The sequence below is a fragment of the Eptesicus fuscus genome, chromosome 1, assembly GCF_027574615.1.
Source record: "Eptesicus fuscus isolate TK198812 chromosome 1, DD_ASM_mEF_20220401, whole genome shotgun sequence".
Lineage (NCBI taxonomy): Eukaryota > Metazoa > Chordata > Mammalia > Chiroptera > Vespertilionidae > Eptesicus > Eptesicus fuscus.
The window spans coordinates 130,696,285-130,722,691 of NC_072473.1; the positions used below are offsets into that span (position 1 = coordinate 130,696,285).

The 26,407-nt window shown below is 49.8% G+C and overlaps 2 protein-coding genes across 3 annotated transcripts; both read left to right on the forward strand.

The window, feature by feature from the left end:
• The first annotated feature begins 989 nt into the window (after positions 1–989).
• UXT (ubiquitously expressed prefoldin like chaperone) lies at positions 990–8,488 on the forward strand. Its single transcript, XM_028127691.2, has 7 exons — positions 990–1,051; positions 1,243–1,349; positions 2,520–2,601; positions 2,736–2,803; positions 3,087–3,194; positions 8,124–8,187; positions 8,395–8,488. The coding sequence occupies exons 2-7, from the start codon at positions 1,252–1,254 to the stop codon at positions 8,446–8,448; spliced, it is 474 nt and encodes a 157-aa protein (XP_027983492.1). The 5' UTR covers positions 990–1,051; positions 1,243–1,251; the 3' UTR covers positions 8,449–8,488.
• A 1,355-nt stretch (positions 8,489–9,843) lies between these two features.
• Positions 9,844–24,796, forward strand: ELK1 (ETS transcription factor ELK1). 2 transcript variants are annotated; one of them, XM_028127686.2, is made up of 6 exons: positions 9,844–10,042; positions 18,417–18,690; positions 20,524–20,973; positions 21,852–22,298; positions 23,202–23,303; positions 23,389–24,796. In XM_028127686.2, the coding sequence occupies exons 2-6, from the start codon at positions 18,481–18,483 to the stop codon at positions 23,485–23,487; spliced, it is 1,308 nt and encodes a 435-aa protein (XP_027983487.2). In that variant the 5' UTR covers positions 9,844–10,042; positions 18,417–18,480; the 3' UTR covers positions 23,488–24,796. The 2 variants fall into 2 exon arrangements, with proteins under 2 accessions (XP_027983487.2, XP_027983488.2); XM_028127687.2 differs by having other exon boundaries at positions 18,447–18,690.
• Positions 24,797–26,407: the final 1,611 nt, after the last annotated feature.

Here is a 26,407-nt window from a genome sequence, read left to right on the forward strand (position 1 = left end):
TGGGAAATACATTCATTCAGTAACTTGAATGCAAAAAAAAAAATGAATGAAAGCTTGCATATATAAAAAATACATAGAAACTATTTCTAAATACAAGATAGCCAATCTTGGACAGAGGACTTCGGCAACCCTCTATTTGATGCTTCTATTAAATGAAGTGATTAAACAGTGTGTTGTCAACTTCTGCTTGAACCCCAGTTATGCCCTGGGAGCCACGGAGCTGGAATTATCAAGGGTGAATTTTTGAAAACCTGTCTCCGTTTAAAACTGTTTAAACGCTCACATTCATTCCCATTCCCAACGGCCAAAGCCAAACTCCCCGTGGAAAAAAAAAAACAAAAACCAGGGCGATAGAGCACAGGGTTGTACTCCCCTTTGACAGATCAGAACCATAACCCACTCTTGCACTCCCGCTTCCAAGGCTCTAGCTTTTCGTGTGTTTTGGGGGCCTGGGGGTGGGGGATATTGTGATCGATAGCACATTCTTGAACCAAGAGCAAACATTCCTTGGGTTGGCTAGTGGGTGGAATATTTCAATTCACGTTGTTTCTACAAAGTGATGCTCAACAAGTTTGTTTTGAGGTTGTCAGGTTTCATAATTAGTCCATTTTCAATTATCCACGTAAATAAAAACGGCTGTCAGTACAGATAACAGAAAAATGACAGATTCTACCGTCGTGGTTAACCATCCAGCAGAGTTGCAAAAGGCTCTGGCTTTTAGATACAAAATGCTTTTTATTCCCTACGTCTACAGTGCGTCCCGGCGGCTCCAGAACCCGCCAAATCCCAGGAAGGCCCGCCCCCAGCCACGCAACGGTCCCAGGAGGCTCCGCGCGCGCAGCCCGGGTTCCCACGCTCGGCCACTTCCGCAATCTCCTGGGAGCCCGCTAGCCCCGCCCCTCTCCTCTCCGCCGCTCCTTTTTCTTCCGCTTCGGACAGCCCCGCCCCGCCTGGCTATTTGATTGGCCCGCGCCCTCTTCGTACGTCATTCAACCGCGCCACCCGGAAGCCATGGTTCTTCCCAACCTTTCTTACTGCCGGGGGCTCTAAGGTGAGGGCTGCGTTGGGGTATCCCTGGGTGGCGGGCCCCCGAGTTGGAAGGGGAAGAAGGCGGACGCCCCCCACACACACACACCAGCGTTAGCCGGATGTGCCCACTCCCGACGTGGAGAGGGGGCGGATGTACTGTGTCTGCGGACACACTGAGTGTTCAACGTGGTCTTCCCCCTCCCTGTTCCTCAGGAGCCCATCATGGCGACGCCCCCTAAGCGGCGGGCCCTGGATGGCCCGGGGGAGAAAGTGCTGCGCTACGAAGCCTTCATCTCCGACGTGCTGCAGCGGGACCTGCAGTGAGTGGCAGTGGGTGGGGGGGGCGGGGCGTAGGGCACTTGCCACGTGGTGAGCTGGGCGGTAGGAGTCAGGGCCTAGCCTTCTGATTGGTGGGCAAGGTTTTTGGAGCCCGGCCCTACGCGCCATTCAAGAGGGAAGGTGGGGCGCCAGTTGGGGTGCTACTTGACGGGGACTTGGCGTCTTAATAGAGGATGTGTCCGCGCACGCGCGGCCTGCGATGTCACTGAACAGTTAAGAGCTGGATTTCCTAGGCCAGAGTTCTCGGGTTCGAAACCAGTTTGGGCCATTTAGCCATCGGTGTGAACACGTGCCTCGCCCGGCCTTTATGGTCCTCAGTTTTCTCATCTGTGAAATGGGCAAGTTGATGGATCCTTCCATTTTACTCTTGACCCATCAGTGGCTTTGAGCAGTTCTTGTAAAGGATTTAATGTGGATACTAGAGGTTCAATGAGTATGAAAAACTATTACTACAATCTGAGCAGGAAATAGAGTGTTCAGAACTAGTATTACGAGCACCCTAGCCCCACCGGTGTGGTTCAGTGGTTGAGTGTGGACCTATGAACCGGGAGGTCGCGATTTTCAATTCCCCCTCAGGGCACATGCCTGGGTTTCAGCCTCAGTCCAGCGAGGCAGCCTATCAATGATTCACATCATTGATGTTTCTATCTCTCACTCACCTAACCTCCCTGAAATCAATAAACAATTTTTTAAAAGAGCATCCTAAAAGGGATGGAAGATTTTTCTAGGGTGAGAATAAGACATTCTGATTGGAGGGAGGCATTGAGAGTAATATAATAATACTAATAAATAATAGCTAACACATATGGAGCTTACTATTTGACAGGCACTATTCTAAGTACTTTATAGTAAACACTCATTTAACCCATCTAATGACTCTAGGAGGTAATACTTGTCATCCCTATTTTATAGATGGGGAAATTGAATCCCAAAGGGGTTATTTACTTGCCAAAGTCACACAGCTAGTAAAAGGAGAGCCTGGATTCAAACCCAGGCAATCTGACCCAGAGTCCAAATCTTAACTTCTGCACTAAAGCCCCTCTTTAGGGCACGGTGACTTGAGGGTCTCAGAGGGTCATAATATGAGATATTCCAAGGACAGGGCTTCCTGTTGGTCACCATTTTACTCTTGTCCCATCATGTCCCATCAGAAAGGTACTGGACCATCGTGACAAGGTATATGAGCAGCTGTCCAAATACCTTCAACTGAGAAATGTCATTGAGCGTCTCCAGGTAAGGATGCCAAGGTTGGGTACCTTCTTTTGGGGGCAAGGGAGGGGCAAGGGAGGAGATAACCCAGAGCTAAACCTGTCATGTGGCCTAAAAGTTGACCACTAACCCCTCCCTCTTTTTCTCTGGCCCCACAGGAAGCCAGACACTCGGAGTTATACATGCAGGTGGATTTGGGCTGTAATTTCTTCGTTGACACAGTTGTGTGAGTGTCTTCCCGCCCCTCTAAGCCCACAGGGTTCAGCTTTCTTCTTTCTTCGTTCAACGAATATTTTTTTTTTTAGTATTTGCTATGTACCAGACACTGTGCTAGGTGCTGGAGATGTGACAGTGAATAAAATAGGACAAAATTCCTGCTCTCCCAGAGCTGCAGTTTGGGGAAGGGAAGGAGGGGAGCGGAGGGGAGTAAAAAAGTCTTAAATAAACCGTGTGGTATGCTAAACAGGGATAAGAACTTGCCCTGCCTCCTCTAACCACTGTTTCCCTAGCTCAGACACCTCACGGATCTACGTGGCCCTTGGATATGGCTTTTTCCTGGAGTTGACATTGGCAGAAGCTCTCAAGTTTATTGATCGTAAGAGCAATCTCCTCACAGAGTAAGTCTATTCCATGAGGATAGTGTCTAAGAACACCGCCATTTGCAGCACCTCTCCTTTTTCCCATGGCTTCCTGGCATACTTAGGGACCCATCTCCCCTCCGCCTCAGGGGTAGGGCTGGAAAAAGGGGGGACACAAAGCTCAGCCCTGGGTGTAGCACATACTAAGCGCTCAATAATGGTCTTTGTATTTTTCATTCGCACCAACATGTCTTGGGCATGTGCTGTATGGCAGACTCTGTGCTTGATGGTAGGGAGGCAGCAGTGAACAAGACAGAGGGCTTCTTAAAGGCGTACATTCTAGAAGACCTATACTGTTAGGCATCACTAACAATAAAACAAGTTACCTCTGACTTCACCTCCTGATAATATTTTTAAGATCTTTTATTTATTTATTTATTTATATTTTTTATTGATTTCAGAGAGGAAAGGGAGAGAGAGAGAGAGAAACATCAATGATGAGAGAGAATCATGGATCGGCTGCCTTCTGCATGCCACCTACTGGGGATCCAGCCACAACCCAGGCATGTGCCCTGACCTAGAATTGAACCATGACCTCCTGGTTCATAGGTCAACGCCACACTGACCAGACCTGTTAATTTTTTAAATTATTATTATTATTATTTTTTGCTCGTTCAGTGCTCTCACCACACTGACCTTCACAGGTTTCTTAAAAAACCCCAAAATGATCCCACCTCAGGGTGATTGCAGTGGCTGTTCTTTCTGTCTGCAGTACTTCTTCCCCAGGTACCTGCGTGGCTCCTTTCTCCTTACTCAGTGTAAGTCTTGCTTAAATGTCACTTCCTCGCCCTGGCTGGTTTGGCTCAGTGGATAGAGCATCGGGCCTGAGGACTGAAGGGTCCCCGGTTCAATTCTGGTCAAGGGCATATGCCCCAGTTGCAGACTTAATCCCCAGTGGGGCACATGCAGGAAGCAGCCAATCAATGATTCTCTCTCATCATGGATGTTTCTATCTCTCTCTCTCCCTCTCCCTTTCTCTCTGAAATCAATAAAAATATTTTTTTTTAAAATGTCACTTCTTCAAAGAGGTCTTCTGTAACCTAACTTTAAAATTGCAACCCCTGGCACTCCTGATTCCCTTCCCTCGCTCTACTGTTTCTTTTTCCCTGATACTTATGACCCCCTAATGTTTACTGTGCAATTTCCTTCTTTCTGATGTTCATTGCCTCCTCCTATTGGGATGTAAGGTTTCTAAAGGTAGATATTTTGTCGATGCCCCAAGTGACTAGACTAGTACATAGCATATAGTAGGCAGTCTGTGTTTGTTGAATGAATCTAAAAGTGAATGCTAGTAACAGGTTAAAGTGGGGATTGAAGCAGGCCTCTGTTGGTGGTGATAGGGAGGCAATATGGGAAGAAAGTATGGGCTCCGGTTGCTTTTAAGGTTTTGTGCAGGGAAGGGGAATTGGGAGTGTGGATGAGAGGTTTGAAATGTAGCTAGGGAAAGCCTCCCAGAGGAAGTGACATTCGAGTGACTTGGTTGAGTGAACAAGGTAGGGGGCTGTCCGGGGAAGAACATTCCTGGCAAGGGGACCAGTGTGCCTCCTGTATTAGAGGAATTGCCAGGAGAGGTGAGCATGGCTCAGGTGGAGTGAGTGAGGGGACCCTGAGCGATATACTTAGATTAACAGCACCTCACTAAAGTGATCTAAAATGCCTTCTGGGTTATATTGATCTTTATTCCTATATTCATTTCTTCCAGCGTTGCCTCCCTTAGGGTTTCAGTCCATCTCTTTTCAAACCTTTCCAGGGTCTCAGTGTTAGACAAAATAGAGCCTCAGACCTGCTGAGATTTCTAAACCTTAGTGATCAGGCCAGTTGGTGAACAGTTTTACTTGAGGGGCCTGCTCTCACAGGCCAACGCAATTCTGAACTGGTGGTCATTTCGACCAAGACCATTTTCTATAACAAAACTCTCCTTGTTATGTCACAGGATTTATGAGCCTTTCAAATAGATTTTAATTTTAGGAGACTTGATGTCTTTCAGTTGTCAGTGCCTGCTCCCTTGTCTGGTCTTTTTGATATATTGGTGTGGTCCTTTATCGTGATGAGAAATCTGGTTGAATCTCTCTTAAGTATAATTAGTGGGAATCCCTAGAAGTTTATTCTTTCTAGAAGATGAGGATTTGAGTCTGTGTAGCTTGCGCTCTTTAAAATGTGTGGTTTCGTATGGCAAACTTTCAACTTTCTTTCAGGTTATTTTATATAGCAAAAATGTCCTATCAGTCCTTCCTGTTCTTAGTATATTTCTTTGTTTGGGGAGTGGGAGGATCAGGTCTCTTTGTGTATTCTTTCCTGATTACACACAGAATACACAGTCACACCCATAAACAGACATGTCATTATAGAAGGAGCAGAATAACCATATGACTGTTAACACTGCCTTACATGTTAAATCAGTAGCAATAAATTAAATATATCCCTTTTGTGTTACAACTAGCATTTGATGACTTTTCTTTTTTTTTCTTTTTAAGTGTTGAACTCATAGCCTTTCATAGATTAAGCTTGTACCATTAATTCTTTTCTTTGATGTTCAAATTGTCCCTGATCAAGGGATCGAGCTGATCAATTTCATTCCTCTATTCTTTGATCACTACCCTAGATTTTCTTGAAAGCATTCTTGCTTTCTGGCAACAACACCCTCTATTTACTTCTTGTCCATAAGCATCATTTGAGGACTTCACGTTCCTTTGAGTAGAATAGTCATTCACTTATTCCTTCAATATACATTGGGTGCTTACTATGTGCCACACACTGTTTTGGTTCCTGGGGGTACAGCAGGGAACAAAGCAGACCAAATCTCTGCCAAATCTTACACAGTTTACATTCTAGTCAGGGGAGACAGACGAAAACATGTACATGATGTAGTATATCACAAACCATTCTACAGAGAACAGCATGGAATGCAGATAAGAAAAATTGTAGTTACAATTTTAAATAGAATGCTTGATTGGATGTGGGGTGTGAGTGAAAGAGCAGTTCAGGCTGTGGGCTGAAAAACTGGAAGGATGAAAAAGAAAAACTGAAAGGATGGAGTTGCCGTTATCTGAGATGGAGAAGGCAGGGGTAGGGAGCAGATCTAGAGAAGATCAGGAGTTCAATCTAGGATCTGTTAAGTGTGAGGTGCTTGTTAAACATTGAGGTTGGGTTTTTGAAGATGTAGTTAAAACTCCCAAGGCTGGAGTTCGGGAGAGAGGTCTGGACTGAAGATATATATTTGGGAGATATTGATATGTAAATAGGTTTATACTATTTTTTTCTAATTTATCATCCTGTGTCATTGCCTTCTACTTTCTTACAGTATTTAGTTTTCCCTAAAACTGACTCCTGCATTTACAGATAGCTCAGCACAATGAAGTCCACATTCCTAATCATGATATCAAGATCCTGCGTGATCTAGCCCCTTACTTCTTCTTGGACCCAATTTTCTTCCATCATTCACTTAATTTTCTAATACTCTCGCCTGACTGCTTCTCAAAAAGCTTTTTCCTGCTGTCTGGTCTTCTTTGTGGAAAAGACCTTCCTACTGTTTAACTCTTACTCATCCTACATTCTTCAGAAAGGCCTCCCGTGACCCTTTGTCATTGAGGATTCTTTTGAGTGAGAATGAACCCAGTTGGCTTATCGAAGGAATGCACTGGTTTGTGTAACTCAACATTCCAGGGCCAAAGTGGTTTCAGACAACTCTAGCTTCCCAGTTGCTTAGGCCTTTCTTAACTACTCTCTATGACACCCAACATCTAAGCCTTTGGTAAATCCTGTTGACTCTACCTTCAAAATATATCCCAAATCCAATTATTTCTCCTCACCTCAACTGCTGCTACTGTGGCCTGAGTCCATGTCTCCCATGGACTATTGCAGTAGCTTCCTCGCTGGGCTTCCTGCTTCCATACCAGCTAGAGCAGCCACATGGATCCTCTAAAACCCTAGTCAGGCCCTAACCGGTTTGGCTCAGTGGATAGAGCGTCAGCCTGCGGACTGAAAGGTCCCAGGTTCAATTCCGGTCAAGGACATGTACCTTGGTTGCAGGCACATCCCCAGTAGGGGGTGTGCAGGAGGCAGCTGATCGATGTTTCTCTCTCATCGATGTTTCTAACTCTCTCTCCCTCTCCCTTCCTCTCTGTAAAAAAAAATCAATAAAAATATATTTTTAAAAATAAATAAATAAAACCCTAGTCAGTTCACATTCCTGCTATGATCAAATCCCACTTACAGTAAAAGCCAGAGTCCTTAACCATGACTTTGTAGGTTTTACGTATCTGCCTCCCGCTCTCTGACCTCACCGCCTGCAATCCGCCTTCACTTCTTCTCCAGCCACACTGCCTCTGTTGTGCCTCAGATATGCCAGGTGCACCCCCACCTTGGTGCCTTTGCATTTGCTGCCCATTGTGTCTATAACATTCATCCTCCATGTATCCAGATGATTCCGTTCTTCGTTTTAAGTCTCGACTCAAATGCTTCTCAGTGAGGCCATCCCTAAGCACTCTGATTAGAATTGCAGCCCCCACTCCTGTACTCCTTCTTCCCTCTTATTGTCTAATTTTTTTTCCTCATCCTTAGAACCGTCTGACATACTCTGTATTTCACTCCATCAGTTGTCCCTCTCGATGAGAACTTGAGCTTCATGAGGCCGAAGTTTTTGTTTGTTGTGTTTTCTGCTGTCTCCCCAGTACCTAATACCACCTGGCGTTGAGTAGGGTAGGGATTCAGTAATTCATTAATTCTTTGAGTTAGTGCAGCTCCGATGGTGGCCAGGCATTTCTGGATAGGAGCAGGTCAGACAGGGGGTGTCCGACCACCTGCTGCGTGGAAGGTCGTCCAGGACATAGGTAGCTCTTGGAAGTGAGGAGGAAGCCTCATCCTCTGATCGTGGGGCCCACTTCGCCCTTTCTTGTTTCTTTTCTCCAGGCTCAGCGACAGCCTCACCAAGGACTCAATGAATATCAAAGCCCATATCCACATGTTGCTGGAGGTGAGAGCAGCTCACCCCACTCCCGGACTCTGTCTCCAAATGCACTTAGGGTGGTGACCTGAGGAAGGGAGAGAGCCAGGGACTGGAAGGCCCATCTGTCCCCCTCTAAACGGAGCCAAGCTGGAGCCAGGGTGGCTCTGAGGGAGGGGAGGTCAGAGCAAGCCTGGGGTGGGGCCTCTGTTCAATCACGTCTGTCCTCTTTTTCAGGGGCTTAGAGAACTGCAAGGCCTGCAGAATATCCCGGAGGAGCCTCATCATTGACTTCTTCCCCCCTCTCCAGACATTAAAGAGCCTGCATGCCTTTTTGAGTCACACGGCCCTTCATTTTCCCCCTCACCCCTACTGTTTGCTAAGGTGCCCTGTGTCTAAAGCACCAAGTTACCAGGAGGCCCAGAGATCCCGTCTGTGTGGACTCTTGAAAGGCCCCCTGAAGTCCTGCCTCCAGCCTGATGCCTGGCAGCATTTGCTACTAGACTTACTGCTCTGTCCTCTCTTCCATTGTCTTGGCAACCTGGGCCCCCACCTGACACCCCCCCCCTTTTTTTTTTATCTTGGGCACTATTTTAATTACGATAGCGAATGGGCCAATTCAGGGTGGAGGTTTGTTCCCAGGGCAATCGGCCTTTCACTCCTGGCCCCAAGGTTTACCCCCTCTCCCACATCCTAATCCAGGCGTCCTCAAACTACGGCCCGCGGGCCACATGCGGGTGTTTTGGCCGTTTTGTTTTTTTACTTCAAAATAAGATCTGTGCAGTGTGCATAGGAATTTGTTCACAGTGTGTGTTTTTTTAAACTATAGTCCGGCCCTCCAACGGTCTGAGGGACAGTGAACTGGCCCCCTGTTTAAAAAGTTTGAGGACCCCTGTTAATCATTCCTCTGGAACCTTAAATTACAACCATGCCCGGCTCGCCCTAAATTGGCCTCACTGCTGCTTCTAAATAGTTCAGTTTCCACCAGTGGGCATGGAGCCAGATCCCGCCCTCCGTGGTCCTGCCCTTAGTCTATGTTTTGTCCGGCTTCCAATAAATACAGAGCCAAGTTCCACCCCTTTATAACTGGCTGCAGCCCGACCCTGCCCTCCTCGGCATTTAGTTTCCGCCACTCTGCTCCTTCACTTGTCTGGCAGCTGTCCTGCCCTGCCTCTGCCTCGGTCTAAATTTGTCTTTTCTAGCCAATCACTATAGAGTTACCCTACCCGCCTAGGCAGAGCGCTGGCCCGACCCCTTTACTGCCGGCTGCTCCGCCCACTTCCATATAAGTCCCGCTTCCGCTGAGCGGCAAGGAGGGCAGCCCCGCCCTGTCGTGTTTTGGCAGCTGTCTAGGAGGCCCTCATCCTCCAATCAGCAGGAAGCAGAGCCCACGCACCCCAATCCTCAGAGGGCTTCCATCAATCCCGTCTAGGCCAATCTGCGAGGCTGGCGCCCCCCGAGCCTTGTCAATTACCCACCGATCAGTCTTTCTTGGGCCAATCAACGTGTAGCACCGAGGGGGCTGGGAACGCCCTCTTGGGCCCCGCCTTCTGCGTTCCATCAGTTCCCCTTGGGCCAATCAGGTCATAGCTTGCGGAGCAGAGCTCGCCTCCCCGTCGTGGTCAATCTAGGCCGCTTGGCCAATCAGCGAGCCGCGAAGCACTCGGCTCCTCCTCCGCAGGCCCACGTGAGCGGTAGGGAAGCGCAGGGGCGGCCTCTAGGTGTTGCCGCTGCCACCGCCGCCGCCGCCGCAGCCGCCGCCACCACCACCGCCGCCGTCACCGCCGTCACCGCCGCCTCGGAAGCCGGGCCTGGGGGGCGGTGGGGCCGCGCATGGAGCCCCCGCCCCCCGGAGCTGCCGACACTGCCGCTGCCCTCCGCACAGGTGAGCCGGGGCCTGGAGGGTGGAGGGCTGGGTCCGTGACCGCACGTCTCCTTCCCGCCCCCGCGCGAGGGATGTGGCTTGGCCCGTGGCCTGCTGGTGTTCGACTCCCCACCGCCACCACCACGACTGGGGGACCCGCCTGTGGCATTGCCCCCTTCTTTCGCCCCTTGTAATGTATCTGACCGTGGCCTACCCCCCCCCTTCCTGTTTAGTAGTGGATCGGTCTGCGTGCTTACATTTCTCCCCACCTCACTTTCCAGTGGACTCGTCCATGGTCTTGCGCCCCCCCCCCCCCCATCCACACTCACAGGGGACCAGTCTTTGGCATTGTCCTACTGTGACAGGCGGTCCTTCTGAGTGGATTTCTCCTTTCCTCAACTTTCAGGGGCCCCGTCTGTGACCCTGTTTGTTCCATCCCTCCTGTTCCTGTAGTGAATCAATCCGTGGCGTTGGACCCCCTCCACTCCTCTTTAACGTTCAGTTACCCTGTGGATTTGTATTCCTGCCCCCTCCAGTCCCCCAGGACATCTGTCCCCATGGCTCTGTCACACACGCGCGCGCACACCATTTTCCAGTGGGTCAGTCTAAATGCTTGTATTCACATCTCCCTACTTATCAGCCTATTGCCCTGTCCTCCCTCTTTTGTAGAGTGACACTCCTTCGGTCCTTGGGCTTCTCCCTTCCTGTTAACAATGGGTCAGTTTAGTGCTTCATATCTCCCCATAATCAGCAGCCCAGCCCATGGCCTTGTCCCTCTCCTTTTAATCAATCCCTGTGTGATGACTCCCCCCCCTCCCCTCCACTATTGTGCAGCAGTCGATCTATTTTTCTACACCCCTTGCTCCGTAAATAAGATAAGCCCTTACACCGCCGCCACCCCACCTTTGCAATGGAGCTGTTCATTAGCCTTCCGGCTACCCATGGACTTGCCTTCACAGCCCAGTGCTTTGCAATCCCTCCTCCAGGAGGGTCAGCCCGCGTGCTTTTATTTTCCCTCTCCTTTCCTTGTGGTGTGGATCAGTTGTGGCCTTCCCTGAAACCCCCCCCCCCCTCTCTCCTTAATAGTGGATCAGCTTGTCTGCTTGTTGAACCCAAGTCTTTTTTTACTCTGGAACACCCCCCTCATGCACACTGTTAACCATTAAGATGTTCTTCCTCGCCGTAAATGAATATATTCGTGATAATGCTAACAGGAGCCAACATTTATTGAGCACCTACTAACACTTATGAGTCCCAAGCAAAGTGTTGTATCTTAATGAGCTCATTTCATCCTCCCCATAACCCTGCGAGATAGGTACTGAGGAAACTTTGGCATAGGGAGGTTAAATACCTTACTCAAAGGTGACCCAATAAGCACGAAGTTAGGGTGCCCCTCAGGACACAGGGTAGTTTTTGAGGCTGCCCTTTCTGCTCATCCCATTCCATGTGAGGCCCCGCTCCTTAAAAAACAAATTATTTTTTAGTGACTTCAGAGAGGAAGGGAGAGAGATATAGAAATATCAATGATGAAAGAGAATAATGGATCGACTGCCTCCTGCACACCCCACACTGGGGATGGAGCCCAAAATCCAGGCATGTGCCCTGATCAGGAATTGAACCATGATCTCCTGGTTCATAGGTCCACGCTCAACCAATGAGCCACGCCAGGAAGGCTCCATTGCCTATTTTATCTCAGCATCCTTCCATCCCCAATCCCAGAAGCTGTGTGACTTTAGTAATTTAACCATTTTTTTCTCTGCACCTGTTTCCTCCTTTGTAAAATGCGGGGGGCGGGGGTGTAGAACTAGACTCCCCTCCAGTGTAAGTAAAGAATACCTGTGAGTTAATAATGAAGCAAGTAGCCCTAGCTGGTTTGGCTCAGTGGATAGAGCATTGGCCTGCAGACTGAAGGGTCCCGGGTTCGATTCCGGTCAGGGCACATGTCCAGGTTGTGGGCTCAATCCCCAGTGGGGGTCATGTAGGAGGCAATCGATCAATGATTCTCATCATTGATGTTTCTGTCTCTCTCTTCCTCTCCCTTCCTCTCTCAAATGTATCTGTATCTATATCTATCTATCTATATATATCTATATATATAAAATAATGAAGCAAGTAACTTCTCTGGCCTTACCTCCTACACTCCCAACTATGTTCTAGCCACACTGACCTCCTCACTTGTCCTCAAGTTCACAGTGGTCCAGCCTCAGGGCCTTTACATCGGCCATTTTTTCCTGCCCAGAACACTTGATCCCCTGGTCATGGTTCCTTTTGGGACTCTGTTCAAATGTCACCTCATCCCTGACCATCAGAACCTGCACACCTAGCAGGGCTGAGGCCCCTTCTCTGCTTTATTTCTTCCTTTGCCCTTTATTACCGTGGATCACACTGGATAGTTGACCAGTTTGTTGTGTTGTCTCTCCCCATTAGAAGTCCCACATTAGAAGTGAAGGCTTACAGTTTTTGTCTGCTTAGTCCTGCTGGGTCTCCAGCACCTAAAAATATCCCTAGTATATAGTAGGTGCTTCATACAAATTTATTGCACGAATGAGTGGGAAACGTATAATTTCAGACACATCAGGGCGGGGAGCAGATGGGAATGAAGAGGGCATTTGAGAACTAGTTAAGAGGCTAGTTAGTTGGGACTATTCATTCATCCAACACTTGACTGAGCACCTAGTAAGTACCAGGCACTCTTCTAGGGACTGGAGATGTGGGAGGGGAAAAAATAGGCAGAAATTCCTGCTCTGTGGAGCATACGTTTGTTAAAAGTGGAGGAGACAGACTATATAAATAAAACAAGTAAAAATAGATAGTATTTTCGACCAAGTGCTGAGGAAGAAAAATGAAGTTAGGGAAGGTAGGAATAGAGTATTAGGGTGGTTAAAAATCGTAGGCACGGTGCAGGCCTCATTTCGAAGGTGGCTCTTGAATTAAGGCCTGAAGGAGGTCAGCGAGGGAGGGAGCCATAATGTCTAGCGGAAGAGTCCACTGGACAGAAGGCACAGCTGATGCAAAGGCCCTGAGCCGGGACTGCACCTGGCATGTCCCAGGCACACAGAGGAGGCCAGTGTAGCTGGAGCAGAGTGGAGAGAGCGATTGGAGGAGAGATCTGAGATGTAAGGGGAGCCAGGTGGTAAATAGGTCATGGTGATACATAAGGCTGGGCTGGAGGGGTTTGGGGAGGGAGCAGGATGACACACTAGCAAATAGCTAACACTTCTTGAGTATCTCCCATGTGCCAGCGACACTTTTCTAAGTCCTTTACATATATCGCCATTTAATCTTCACAGAAGCCTTTGAGAGGAGGTGTATTTTGAGGATAATGTACTCTGCGAATGAAATATCCCCATTTTCCAGATGCCAAAACGGACTCAGAGAGGTTGAGTAACTTACTCAAGGTCACACAGCTAGAACAGGGCCAAGGAGTGTGAGGGTGAAGACCCAGAGAGAAGAACAGCTTTGCAAGGGCAGACAGGTTATTCGGTGCCTTGGATCACAAGAGGAAGGATTACTTCTGCCTGGAAGATACTGGAACTCGATGATTGTGTGATAAAGCGTTCATCGTAGGGAAGAGAGGACGTACATAGCCTCAGAAATGGGAACTGGGTGAACTCCCAGGGTGTTCCTGATGTCGTATGCCAAGCATGTGCCCACCTCAGAGCCTTTGTACATGCTGTTCTCTCTGCCCATCCTTCCAGGCGATCAGGCCACAAACTTAGAATCACCCTTGGTTCCTCTCTCACCCCCATCTTGCATGTCAGCAAATCCCGCTGCTGCCACCACCGTCTCTCGCTTAAGACTATTGCAGTAGCCTCTTCAGCCACTGGCCAGTTCTCACAAGAGCCAGACGGATCCTGTTCACAACATCCATGTCACAGCCGTCTGATGGCTCTTGTCTCACACAAAGTCCTTACAGGGCCCGAAAAAGGCTCCCTCAGTCTGGCCCCCGTCGCCCCTCTGTTCTCCTCCCGTCCAGCCATGCCGGACTCTTCTGTTCCTCCAGCCTCAGGCAGTTTCCTCCGCCGACAGAACTGCTCCCCAGGTCATCAAACCTGACTCCTTCACCTCTTTTAGGTCTCTGCTCAAATGTCACCCCCTCAGTGATGACCTTTCGCTGACTAGCCTTTAAAAAAGAACTTCTTCCCTGTTTCTTCCCCCCCCCCCCCATGGCTCTGTCATCATGTGACATTCTTGACTTGTTGATCTCGTTTCTTGTCTGTCTTCCCCACGGAAATGTCACTTGCACTAGAGCACCTGGCCTACAGTAGGCACTCAGTAAATGATGGCTGAGCCCTGACCGGTTTGGCTCGGTGGATGGAGCGTCCGCCTGCGGACTGAAGGGTCCTGGGTTCGGTTCCGGTTGGGGGCATGTGCCTTGGTTGTGGGCATATCCCCGGTGGAGGGTGTGCAGGAGGCGGCTGATCAATGTTTCTCTCTCATCGATGTTTCTAACTCTGTATCCCTCTCCCTTCCTCTCTGTAAAAAATCAATAAAAATTCAAAAAAAATAAATGAGATGAAGAAAGGTGAACACATTCGAATAAGACAGGTTACTAGAGCTTTTAGTAGGGGTCACGTGGGAAATGTAATAATAAACAAAACATAAAGTCCTGTGTGCTATTGAGGCTTGAAGCTGTCAGATTGCACCTACATCGATAGGTCCCGTTGCCCCTAAAAAGGAAGCTGCTGAAATTGCCTGTCTTCGCCACCAGGAGTCACACTGACCTCTTAGTGCCTCTGAAACCAGCAGGCCTTCGGAATAAACTCAGTGAGAGTGCCGATGCCAGGACTCTCTAACCTGGACACTTCGTGGCGTTGTGGCTTGTATAATTGCCTAAAATTGTCTCTGCTGAATGAACTTTGAAAGAGCTCCGACATAAGAGGATCATACTCGCCCTGCTGGTGTGGCTCAGTGGTTGAGCCTCGACCAGTGAACCAAGATCAATTTCCGGTCAGGACACATGCCCAGGTTGCCGGCCCGATCCCCAGTAGGGGGCGTGCAGGAGGCAGCTGATTGATGTCCCTCTCTCATCAATGTTTCTATCTCTCTATGCCTCTCCCTTAAAAAAAAAAATCAATAAAAACCTAGTTTTTTTAAAAAAAAGGATCAGCCCTGGCTGGTTTGGCTCAGTGGATAGAGCGTTGGCCTGCGAACTGAAGGGTCCCAGGTTTGATTCCTGGTCAGGGGCACATGCCCGGGTTGTGGGCTCGATCCCCAGTGGGGGGCATGCAGGAGGCAGCTGGTCAATGATTCCCTCTCATCATTGATGTTTCTGTCTCTCTTCCTCTCTGAAATCAATAAAAATTAAAAAGAGGATCACTCTATATATTTAATTATACAGATTAAAGAATCACGCTATAAATAATAGAGGGAGGTACTTTGACACCTGATTTGGAAGGTCTTATTCTTAACCCAACAATCCCAGCCAGTGAACAGTTGATTGACGAACCCTCATTCTGCAAGGAATAGGAAGCTCGTGTTTATTTCCAATTCACGCTCAGCAAAGAGAGCAGTTTTGGGGGTACGGGGAAGGTCCCGTTCTCTGCAGGACACACCGAAGGAGCAGTCAGTGTGAAGGGCGACTTAGCCTCATGGTTTGAGAGCTTAGACAACTAGAACCTGACCGCCTGGGTCCAAATCCTGGCTCTGCCACCTACAGAGCTGTGTGGCCTGTAGAAGTCACTTAGACATTTTGTGCCTCGGCTTCCTCTCTATAAATTAGCAATCAGCAGAGCACCTACGTCCCAGAGTTGTGACGAGGGAGAAATGAGTCAGTACTTAGAAAAATAACAGCACAGGTCTGTGTGCCCTTATCTGAAAGCCTTGGGGCCAGATGTTTCAGAATGGCACATTTCTCAGGTTTGCACAGGGTGACAAAGGTGCACATCCAAGATGTTACATAACACCCTCAGTGAGCTCCGTAATCAGCCGCATTCAGATTTCTGCAGCAAAACGTACGAACAGTCACACTGAGGAAGGATCAGTGAAGACCACACAGGGCCTGGTTTCGTGTCAGGTCAGGTTTTGCTGCCAAAATGGTTACAAAGAAGCCTTCTGTTCTTAAGAGCTTTCTGGAATAGCGAATAAAATAGGCGATGAACAAATCCGAAATGAATATTGGTTTAGAGCTTATCATACCCCCTGGCGTATTATGTTTATTCTGCAAACCACCCTATGAACTGGGTGGTATTATTCTGATCCCTCTTCTGCAGATGGGGAAATTGAGGCACAGAGTTAAAGACCATGCCCGGGGATCACACTGCTAACAAGTTGCAGAACCAGGCAGGCGTCCAGCCCTGGCAGTCTGGTTGCAGAGCCTGGGGGATTGTCCAAGAAGCCATGTTGCCTGATGGGAACAATGCCTGGCATGTATTAAGCACTCAATAAATGGCAGTGGAGCTGTGGCCACGAAGGAGAACATACAGGGACAGGAGCAGGTCAGAGGAGTGTGGGGAGAGGGACAGAGGAAAGCAGGCATTCAGTTCCAGAAAGGCTTCATGAAGGCAAGCCCACTCCCCCCCCCCCCCCCGGCCCCGGTGCCAGGACTTGAACGATGAGGAAGACTTTAGGCAGAGGAACGGAGCCCCACATGGAGTGAACAGCCTCCGAAGGGAGCTGGCAGAGAGAACCTCCTGGAACACTTTGATGTTTGATGTGGTCGAACAGGCAAATGAAAACGTTCAGGCTAGGAACGTTCGACTAGCTTTCGATTCCTGCTGTAACACATACATTTAGCTGCTTAATGAAAACAACACAAACGTATATTCTATCACAGTTCTGTGCACCAGGAGCTCGGCACCGGTCTCAGCAGACTCAATCCAGGTGTCGGGCAGCGCTGCATTCCTTTCTGGAGGCTCCAGGGGAGGGTGCGTTTCCTGTTCACTCAGGTTGCTGGCAGAATTCAGTTCCCTGAGGTGGTAGGATTGAGGTCCCTATTTCCTTACTGGCTGTCGGCCAAGAGCCATTCCCAGCTTTAAGAGGCCACCACATTCCATCTTCAGCTAGCAGTGGCAGGTTGAGTTCCTATCATGCTTTGAATCACTCCTGCCTCTTCTGTCATTGTCTCTCTCTCTCTGAGCTGCCTTTCTCCCCCTTTCTTCTACTTTTATTAAGAGTTCATGTGGCTCTGACCGGTTTGGCTCAGTGGATAGAGCATCGGCCAAGAGCCATTCCCAGCTTTAAGAGGCCACCACATTCCATCTTCAGCTAGCAGTGGCAGGTTGAGTTCCTATCATGCTTTGAATCACTCCTGCCTCTTCTGTCATTGTCTCTCTCTCTCTGAGCTGCCTTTCTCCCCCTTTCTTCTACTTTTATTAAGAGTTCATGTGGCTCTGACCGGTTTGGCTCAGTGGATAGAGCATCGGCCTGCGGACTGAAGGGTCCCAGGTTCGATTCCGGTCAAGGGCATGTACCTTGGTTGCGGGCACATCCCCAGTAGGGGGTGTGCAGGAGGCAGCTGATCGATGTTTCTAACTCTCTATCCCTCTCCCTTCCTCTCTGTAAAAAAATCAATAAAATACATTTTTTAAAAAGAGTTCATGTGATTAGATTGAGCTCACCCAAATAATCCAGAGTAATCTCCCCATTTTAAAATCTGGAACCTTAAATTCATCTGCAACGTTCCTTTTGACATGTAATATAATATACTCACAAGCTCCAGAGATTAGGATATGGACAACTTTGGGGGGACATTACTCTGTCTACCACAGTCTGCACTCTGGCCCCCAAAGATTCACATGTATCCCACATGCAAAATTCATTCATACTCTCCTAGTGCCTCCCAAAGTCTCATCCCATTACAGGGGTCATCCAAAGCCAGGCTGAGAGCCCTAACCGGTTTGGCTCAGTGGATAGAGCGTCGGCCTGCGGACTGAAGGGTCCCAGGTTCGATTCCAGTCAAGGGCACGTACCTTGGTTGCGGGCACATCCCCAGTAGGAGGTGTGCAGGAGGCTGCTGATTGATGTTTCTCTCTCATCGATGTTTCTAACTCTCTATCCCTCTCCCTTCCTCTCTGTAAAAATTCAATAAAATACATATTTTTTTTTGTAAAAAGCCAGGCTGAGGAGCTTAGAATTGAGTTAGAAGGTGTTGAGGGATTGATGGTGGGCTTTGGGGACAGAGGTGGAAGCAGGATTGCAAAAGAATCCTCCTCCTGCCCTGACCGGTGTGGCTCAGTGGATAGAGCGTTGGACTGCGGACTGAAGGGTCCCAGGTTCGATTCCAGTCAAGGGCATGTACCTTGGTTGTGGGTATATCCCCAGTAGGGGGTGTGCAGGAGGCAGCTGATCGATGTTTCTAACTCTCTATCCCACTCTCTTCCTCTCTGTAAAAAATCAATAAAATTATAAAAAGAATCCTCCTCCTGCTGACCTCTGCCCCGTCCTGTGTCCACAGCCTCTTAGCTCTGAACCATCTGCCCTCCAGGTACCCCTGGGATGGCGTGAGCACTCCCCCAGCGATGGACCCCTCTGTGACGCTGTGGCAGTTTCTGCTGCAGCTGTTGAGAGAACAAGGCAACGGCCACATTATCTCCTGGACCTCACGGGATGGCGGTGAGTTCAAGCTGGTGGATGCCGAGGAGGTGGCCCGGCTGTGGGGACTGCGCAAAAACAAGACCAACATGAATTATGACAAGCTCAGCCGGGCTTTGCGGTACTACTATGATAAGGTAAGGCCTCAGGGATTAGGACAGGGAACCCCAAATTTTCTATCAGTTATTTCATTTTCTTAATTGCTATAGCTATAACTTTGAAACCAATATTAAACTTGATCATTTCTTACCTTATCCTCTGGTACTCTCAGACCAATGTTGGGCTCCCCCCAAACATTTTATCTCAGTTATTTTCTTGTCTTACTGCTTTGGCTAAAACCTTCAAAGTAATGCTGCCCCACTACACCCCACATAACATTTCATTTTCTTACCTTATTCCTATAGCAGAACTTTTGAAAATAGTATTAATAACTTTTTCTCATCCTGTGCTTTGGAAACCCTGAACAAGTCCTAGATTCCTCCAGTTATTTCATAATCTGCTGTTGATTCTTATTCCTAGAATCAAAACCTCCATGACAGTATCATGCTAAGCTTTCCCTGTCTCATCCTCTGAGACCCTTAACATTTTCGTCAATTATTTTCTTTTCTTCTATTATTCCTTTAGCTAAAGCCTCCCAAACAACATATATAATGCCAACCCCACACCCCATCCTCTTGTGTTTTCAGAGCAGTACTGGTCTACCCCAATGTTTATATCAATTATTTTATCATCTTATTCTTGTAGTGAAAATTTGAAACTTTCCTCATCCTCTCACGCCAGCGCTGGATTTGTCCTTTCCCCCAATATCTATACCAGTTATTTAATTTTCTTTCGTTACCTGAAACAATATTAACGAGAAACACAAACCCACCCTGACCAGCATTAAGATGTCCCCAGGGAACCGCAGTGCCCCCAGAACAGCCCTGGACCTATGCCGCACACAGTTCATTTATTCCATTTTCATATTTTATTTCTTCAGCTCAAACCTCCAAAACGGTATTAATAATGAGGTTACCTCACTGTGCTCTGAGATCCTCTAGCTCTGTCTTGAAATATCCCAAACTTGCTCTGGGACCCACCTAAGCCAGCCTTGAGATTCTCCCCAAAGTTATGTCAACATCTCAATGTCCTTGTCTAGTTGCTCTCAGTTACTTCATTTCCTAACTGCCGTAGCTTCAACCTCCACAGAGGTTTTAAGAATGTGGCTCCTCACCCTGTCCTCCCTAGTGACCTTGTCCTGGTCCACTCCTGGGTCAATAGCTTTAAATAATCCTCTATATTAGTAATTCATCACCACATTCTTCTACATTAATGGAGTCTCTTCCAACATTTATATCAGTTACTTCATGTTCCTGTCTTAACTACATTAGCTAGACTCCAAAACTGTCTCCTGGCAGCCACCCCCCAAGGTGTGGCCCTGTTAACCCAAGACACACCTGGTTCCTGGAGCCGGGAGGAAAGGCTGCTTCTGCACCTACTCCCCTATGCGGGCCCCATCATGGAAAGGAGCAACTAAGTGTGAGGGGGTGTCTGAGATGCGGGTAGGGGAATCAGGCTGATGGAGATGAAGAGTGACAGAGGGAGACTTAGAGGGGGTTGGATGGGGGAGATACAGAGAGGAGACAGGGAAAGGGGAGAAGGGCAGTAAACTAAAGGAAGAATTGTGGAGGGGAGACTACAGAAGGGGAATCGGGATGGGGAAGAAAGAGGGAAAAGAACTGAAGGAGGAGAAGGGGAGAGCCCCCAAATTGAGAGAGAGGGGTGAGATGTGAAATAGGCTGGGAGGGGGAACATATGGACAGACAGACACAGAGGCGGCGTGGTGTATATGGAAAAAGACAGGAGAAGGACAACAGGGGGAAAAAGGCACCAGGAGACACCCCCCCTCCACCCACCCATCCCAATCCACACTCCCCTTCCACCCTGGCCCTTTCTTCTAAGGCCCCCTATCCTGTCTCCTCCCTTCCCAGAACATCATCCGCAAAGTGAGTGGCCAGAAGTTCGTCTACAAGTTTGTGTCCTATCCCGAGGTCGCAGGGTGCTCCACTGAGGACTGTCCGCCCCAGCCTGAGGTGTCTATCACCTCCACTGTGGCCAATGTGGCCCCCGCCGCTGCACATGCCGTCCCCGGGGACACTGCCTCCGGGAAGCCAGGCACACCCAAGGGTGCGGGAATGGCAGGCCCAGGTGCCTTGGCTCGAAGCAGCCGGAACGAGTACATGCGCTCAGGCCTCTATTCCACCTTCACCATCCAGTCCCTGCAGCCACAGCTCCAGCTGCCCCTGCATCCGCGGTCCATCTCAGTGCTTTCCAACGCCGCCCCAGCAGGAGCCGCAGTGCCCCCCTCGGGGAGCAGGAGCACCAGTCCAAGCCCCTTGGAGGCCTGCCTAGAGGCTGAGGAAGCTGGCCTGCCTCTGCAGGTAAGGGCTGGAATATGGAAAGTCAGTAGGAGGGCTGTACCGTTTCCTGAGGAGGAGGGGTAAGAGAAGGGACATAAACGTGCTATTATTAAAGGAGCTGTGGTTGGAGGAGGGACACAGAAGTCCCCTCGGAGAAAGGGGAGGTGAGCTACGCTAGTACCGAGAAGGAAGGAGATGGAGTATGCCACAGCTAGTAGTACACCCGCCTTGTGTTAGGTGTGTAGAGCTTTTCATATTTGCTTAATGCAGTGGTTCTTTCACTTCAGCACTCCCACAATCAGCTGAAGGGCTTTTTAACCCGCAGGTTGCTGGGGTGCACCCCCAGTGTTTCTGATTATATGGGTCTGGGGATTTGCATTTTTATTTATTTATTTTTATTGATTTCAGAGAGGAAGGGAGAGGGAGCGATAGAAACATCAATGATGAGCATCATTGATTGGCTGCCTCCTACACGCCCCCCTTCCTCCCCCCCCCCCCCCCCCAGGGGATGGCTGCAAGTGGGGCATGTGCCCTTGACTGGGAATCGAACCATCACATTCTGGTTCTTAGGTCCAGGCTCAACCACTGAGCCATGCTGGCTGGGCTCGAATTTGCATTGTTAACTAGCTTCCAGATGCTGCAGATGCTGCTGGCCCTTTAAAGAAAAGGTTTTGAGAACTCCTGCTTTCCTGACTTAGGGCAGTGTCCCTGGGAGTCCAGCCCTGGCCCCAGAGAGGAGAAGCTGCCCCCAAAAAGGCCCTGCTTCCTTGGCGAAGGCCTAGCCCTGTTGGAGGGGCCGCCCCTGGTGCAGCTATGCCCCCCAGGACCAAGCCCCCCTTTCCAAGGGGAGTCACTGCTTCGCTACCCCAGCAATCCATACCGCCTCCCTCCTCCCCCAGGTCATTCTGACCCCGCCTGAGACCCTGAACCTTAAATCGGAAGAAGCGAACGTGGAACCCTGCTTGGGTCGGCCACTGCCCCCCGAAGTGAAAGTGGAAGAGCCCGAGGAAGAGCTCCAGGCCGCAGCCAGTGGGGAGGCGGGGTACGCACCGGAAGCCCCGAGGGCCGGGCGGGAAGTCCCTCCTGCGGAGGGCGTGTCCGCCCGGCATCCTGCGGTTGTCATGGAGACTGCAGGGCCCGCGGGCGGCCTCGGGGCTTCCACAGCTCCCTGCACGGAGATCGCCCAGCCTCAGAAGGGCCGCAAGCCCCGGGACCTGGAGCTCCCCATCAGCCCTAGCCTGCTAGGGGGGCCGGGGCCCGAACGGACTCCAGGATCGGCCACTGGCTCCGGTCTGCAGGCACCGGGGCCAGTGCTGACGCCATCCCTGCTGCCTACGCACACATTGGTGAGTGCCTGCGCAGGGGCGGGGCTGGCTCCCGGGGCGCACCCATTGGCTAATGCCTGCAGAGGGGCGGGGGCTGGCTCCCGGGACCAAGGGGATTGGTGGAGAGGCAGTAGACGGACCCCAAGCGCCCACGGGGTTATCTGTGGGAGTGAGCGGGGAGGGTGACCCCTTGGAGGGCACCTGGTTGCGGGGACAGGGCTTGATTGAAAGAAGGGCAAGAGCGAGACTCCAAGGCTGAGGGCTCTGGGTCAGAATGAAGGGCAGGTGTGGGGAGTTTTGTGGGCGGACCCAAGGCCTGAGAGGCCTCGTGTAGCAACTGTTTCCAAGAGGCATGAGGAACCGGAGTGGGGCTTTGGGGGCTGGGGTCTGCTTAGCGGGCTTCCTGTGAGGTATAAAGGGGGGACAGAGGAATTGGAGGTTGAACCTGAGCCATTGGGATGATGACTTGTGAGGTTTGAAAGCCACAAGTGAGGCTGGCGCGGGCTTTCAGGAGTTGAAAGGGTCGTCCATGTCAAGTTGAAGACATGTCACAGGCATGGCCTTAGTAGTTACAGTCTAGGCCAGTGTTCGGCAAACTCATTGGTCAACAGAGCCAAATATCAACAGGACAGCGATTGAAATGTCTTTGGAGAGCCACATTTTTTAAACTTCTTCTAACGCCACTTCTTCAAAATAGACTCGCCCAGGCTGTGGTATTTTGTGGAAGAGCCACACTCAAGGGGCCAAAGAGCCGCATGTGGCTCGCGAGCCCCAGTTTGCCGACCACGGGTCTAGGCCTGTGCACTCGGCGTGCGTGATCTCGGAAGGCTGAGTAGGCTATCTGGGGGGACTGGAACCAAGTTACTTCCATTGTCCCACCTGCCCTCTCTGCTCACTTGAGCTCCAACCACCCCTTCCCCACAGACCCCGGTGCTGCTGACGCCCAGCTCGCTGCCCTCCAGCATTCACTTCTGGAGCACCCTGAGTCCCATTGCACCCCGTAGCCCGGCCAAGCTCTCCTTCCAGGTAGGCTCCTCCCCCCCATCTCAGAGCGGGCGAGAGAACCTAGCCCGGGCCCCCACCCGTGACCTCTCCCTGTTTCTGTTCCCAGTTTCCATCCAGTGGCAGCGCCCAGGTGCACATCCCCTCCATCAGCGTGGATGGCCTCTCCACCCCCGTGGTGCTCTCCCCAGGGCCCCAGAAGCCATGACTACCACCGCCGCCACCCCTCGCTGGGGTGACTTATGCCCTGAACTTCTCTGCAGCCAGCCGTCTCAAGGAGAAACATAGTTCAGCTGACAGACTTGTGCCGAGGTCACGGTGGGGTGGGGATTCTAAGGAAGGAAGAAGGATCTCTCAATAATTCTTCCACAGAAAACATACAGTTTCTCTCTGCTTGGTCAGCCCCCCAGTGGCCGCCCTTACACGTCTCCCACCGCAGTGGTGGGGGCGGTTTATTTATTTATTTTTTGAAGGCCACTGGGAGGAGCCTGGCTCAACCTTTTTTGGGGGCGGGGAGTGGTGAGGACATCTCCCCCAGCCCCACATTCCCCCCCCCCCCAAGATGAGACAATCAGGGTGTGGCTTGAGAAGGCCCTTTCTTTATTTATTTCTCAGCCTGCCCTTGGGAAGCTGAGGGGGCCCTGTCTCCTTTTTGGGGTGCGGGTAGAAGAGCTAGCTCGTGGCGGTTTCTTCTTTCTAGCTATCCCCAAGGGTCCCGGAAGAACCTGTGCCACTAAATGGTTTGGGGGGGTCTTAACCAAGTCAGACTCACACCCTTGGGTGAGGGATTCTCACCCCCCACCCCCAGCCTCTTTCTCAGACAGCCTGTCATTTGTCGGCCACCTTTTTGGCTGGGGGCGAACGCCCTTTTCTTCTGTCCCTGAGAAGCCATTCCTGTGTCTGCCAAATTCCTGGGGTCCTGCCTCTTACCTCCCAATGGAGGGTTTTTTTTTTTGTGGGAGTGGTCCCCGTCTGGGGGACCCCTCCAGCCAGTACTCCAGGTCTTCCTGTCCCCCACCCTCTGCCATTTTGATAGTATAATCTATTTTTAAACTGGGCTTTTAGACGGGGAGAGGGGGCATCTCTTCCTATATCTGAGATGGGGTGGGTGGGAAGGAAGGGATTTGGGGGGGAATCTTCCTGCCGCCCCCAAGTGTTTATTTTTGATATCATGTGTATTTTCAGCTCCCTCCCTCCCAGCCCCCCAATTTCCTGCGGGCGGGTACAAAGGACCCTTTAAGTGTCCCTGGAGTTGGGAGGGAGGAACAGGAGGGCATAAAGCCTGACCTGTCTGAATTCCAGGCTGAAGAGGGTGGGTTCAGAGGACTCCTGGGCTCACCGCCTGTCAGCACTGGCCCAGCCCAGGCCTGGGGACCTGGGGGGGGTGTGATTTGGGGGACAGTGCTACACCTGTCTCCACTGTTTGTTTTACTTCCCCGCAAATGGATCTTTTTTTTTTTTCTAAGAGTACCAGAGAATGGGGAATTGTTCCTGTAAATATATATTTTTAAAGGTGATGCTGGAGGCTGCTTGCATTTTTTTCCCTCGGGGGACCGAGTGTGACAAGCGTTATATGTATAAAAGACAGTGATGGTGTGAGATTGATTGTGAGAGAGAAGAACAGTAACCAGGTGTGAAAAAAACAAAACAGAAAGCTGTGATTGTATGTATATGTGTGTGTGAAACCGTGTGTGAGAGAGTGGAAGTTATAACCACAAACCTGACATTGTGTCTGTGTGAGAATTGTGTCTTTGTGTCAGGAAATCACCGTAAGAATGAATGAGTGGTTAAGGTACTGTATAAGACACTGGTGGTGTGTGTGAAGTAATGTTTATGAGAAGGTAGTGGGGACTGCAGACCGGACCAGTCACTGTTTGACAAGATGAGCAAGACAAATTGAGTGATCCAAACAAGGTGTGAGTGCCCTAGCTGGTTTGGCTCAGTGGATAGAGCATCATCCTGCAGACTGAAGGGTCTCAGGTTCGATTCTGGTCAAGAGCACATGCCCGGGTTGCAGGCTTGACCCCCAGTAGGGGGCATGCAGGAGGCAGCCGATCAATGATTCTCTCTCATCCTTGATGTTTCTATCTCTCGCTTCCTCTCACTTCCTCTCTGAAATCAAAAACATATATATATATATATATATATATATATATATATATAAATTTAAAAAAGTGTGAGAGCCTGTGAGTATAAAAGTGTGGTAGAGCTTGCCAGGGATTGTGCGCAGGTGAAAAACTTCATTGTATGTCAGCAGGTGGCTCAGTGTCAGGAGATGGATTGTGTGTGAAGCTGTTCATGCAAGGCTGTCGTATCGGCTAAAATCATGGGAGCGCATGTGTGAGAAGTTGATTGTATGAGAAAATGGCTGTGAGGCTAAATGGATGTCTGAGACAAAATACAAGAATGCGTGATTATATGTATGAAAACTGTTCATGTGAGACTAGCAAAGACAGAGGAACTGGAAAAATATCTGTGATTGGGAGAGTATGAGAGGCTGAGATCATGTGTGTGCGCGCGTGCGCTTGCACGCATGGACGTAAAACTAGTTGCAAATTAATTGACAATTAACTACTCCAGTCTAGCCCACAGGTTCAGGGACTGAGAAAATGATGGGACTAAGTGTGTCTGAAATGGTACAAGAGGCCACATAACTGTAAGAGAGGATAAGGAACAAGTCAAAGAAAATTGAGCAGTCGTGTGAGAGTATGTGGGTCTGTGAAACACATTTCATAGAAGAGTGTAAGTCACAGACTATATTTTTGTGAAAAACAGAATACGGGACACTGAGAGACCATGTGATTGGTATGTAAAAGAAATCAGCAAAGCCGAAACTGGTTTGGCTCAGTGGATAGAGCGTCAGCCTGCAGACTGAAAGGTCCCAGGTTCGATTCCAGTCAAGGACATGTACCTTGGTTGCAGGCACATCCCCAGTAGGGGGTGTGCAGGAGACAGCTGATTGATGTTTCTCTCTCATCGATGTTTCTAACTCTCTATCTATCTCCCTTCCTCTCTGTAAAAAATCAATTAAAAAAAAAAAGAAACCAGCAAAGCCCTGGCCAGTTGACTCAGTGGTTAGAGTGTTGGCCCACAGACTGAAGGGTCACGGGTTCATTCCCAATCAAGGG

What these genes read in the sequence shown, in the direction of transcription:
- ELK1 (XM_028127686.2), top strand. Translation starts at nt 18,481, where the DNA reads ATGGACCCCTCTGTGACGCTGTGGCAGTTTCTGCTGCAGCTGTTGAGA. An exon ending in AAGCTGGCCTGCCTCTGCAG is followed by an intron (nt 20,974 to 21,851) that starts GTAAGGGCTGGA and finishes CTCCTCCCCCAG; the next exon opens with GTCATTCTGACCCCGCCTGA. An exon ending in TGCTGCCTACGCACACATTG is followed by an intron (nt 22,299 to 23,201) that starts GTGAGTGCCTGC and finishes CCTTCCCCACAG; the next exon opens with ACCCCGGTGCTGCTGACGCC.
- UXT (XM_028127691.2), top strand. Translation starts at nt 1,252, where the DNA reads ATGGCGACGCCCCCTAAGCGGCGGGCCCTGGATGGCCCGGGGGAGAAA. An exon ending in GTGCTGCAGCGGGACCTGCA is followed by an intron (nt 1,350 to 2,519) that starts GTGAGTGGCAGT and finishes ATGTCCCATCAG; the next exon opens with AAAGGTACTGGACCATCGTG. An exon ending in TTCTTCGTTGACACAGTTGT is followed by an intron (nt 2,804 to 3,086) that starts GTGAGTGTCTTC and finishes CTGTTTCCCTAG; the next exon opens with CTCAGACACCTCACGGATCT.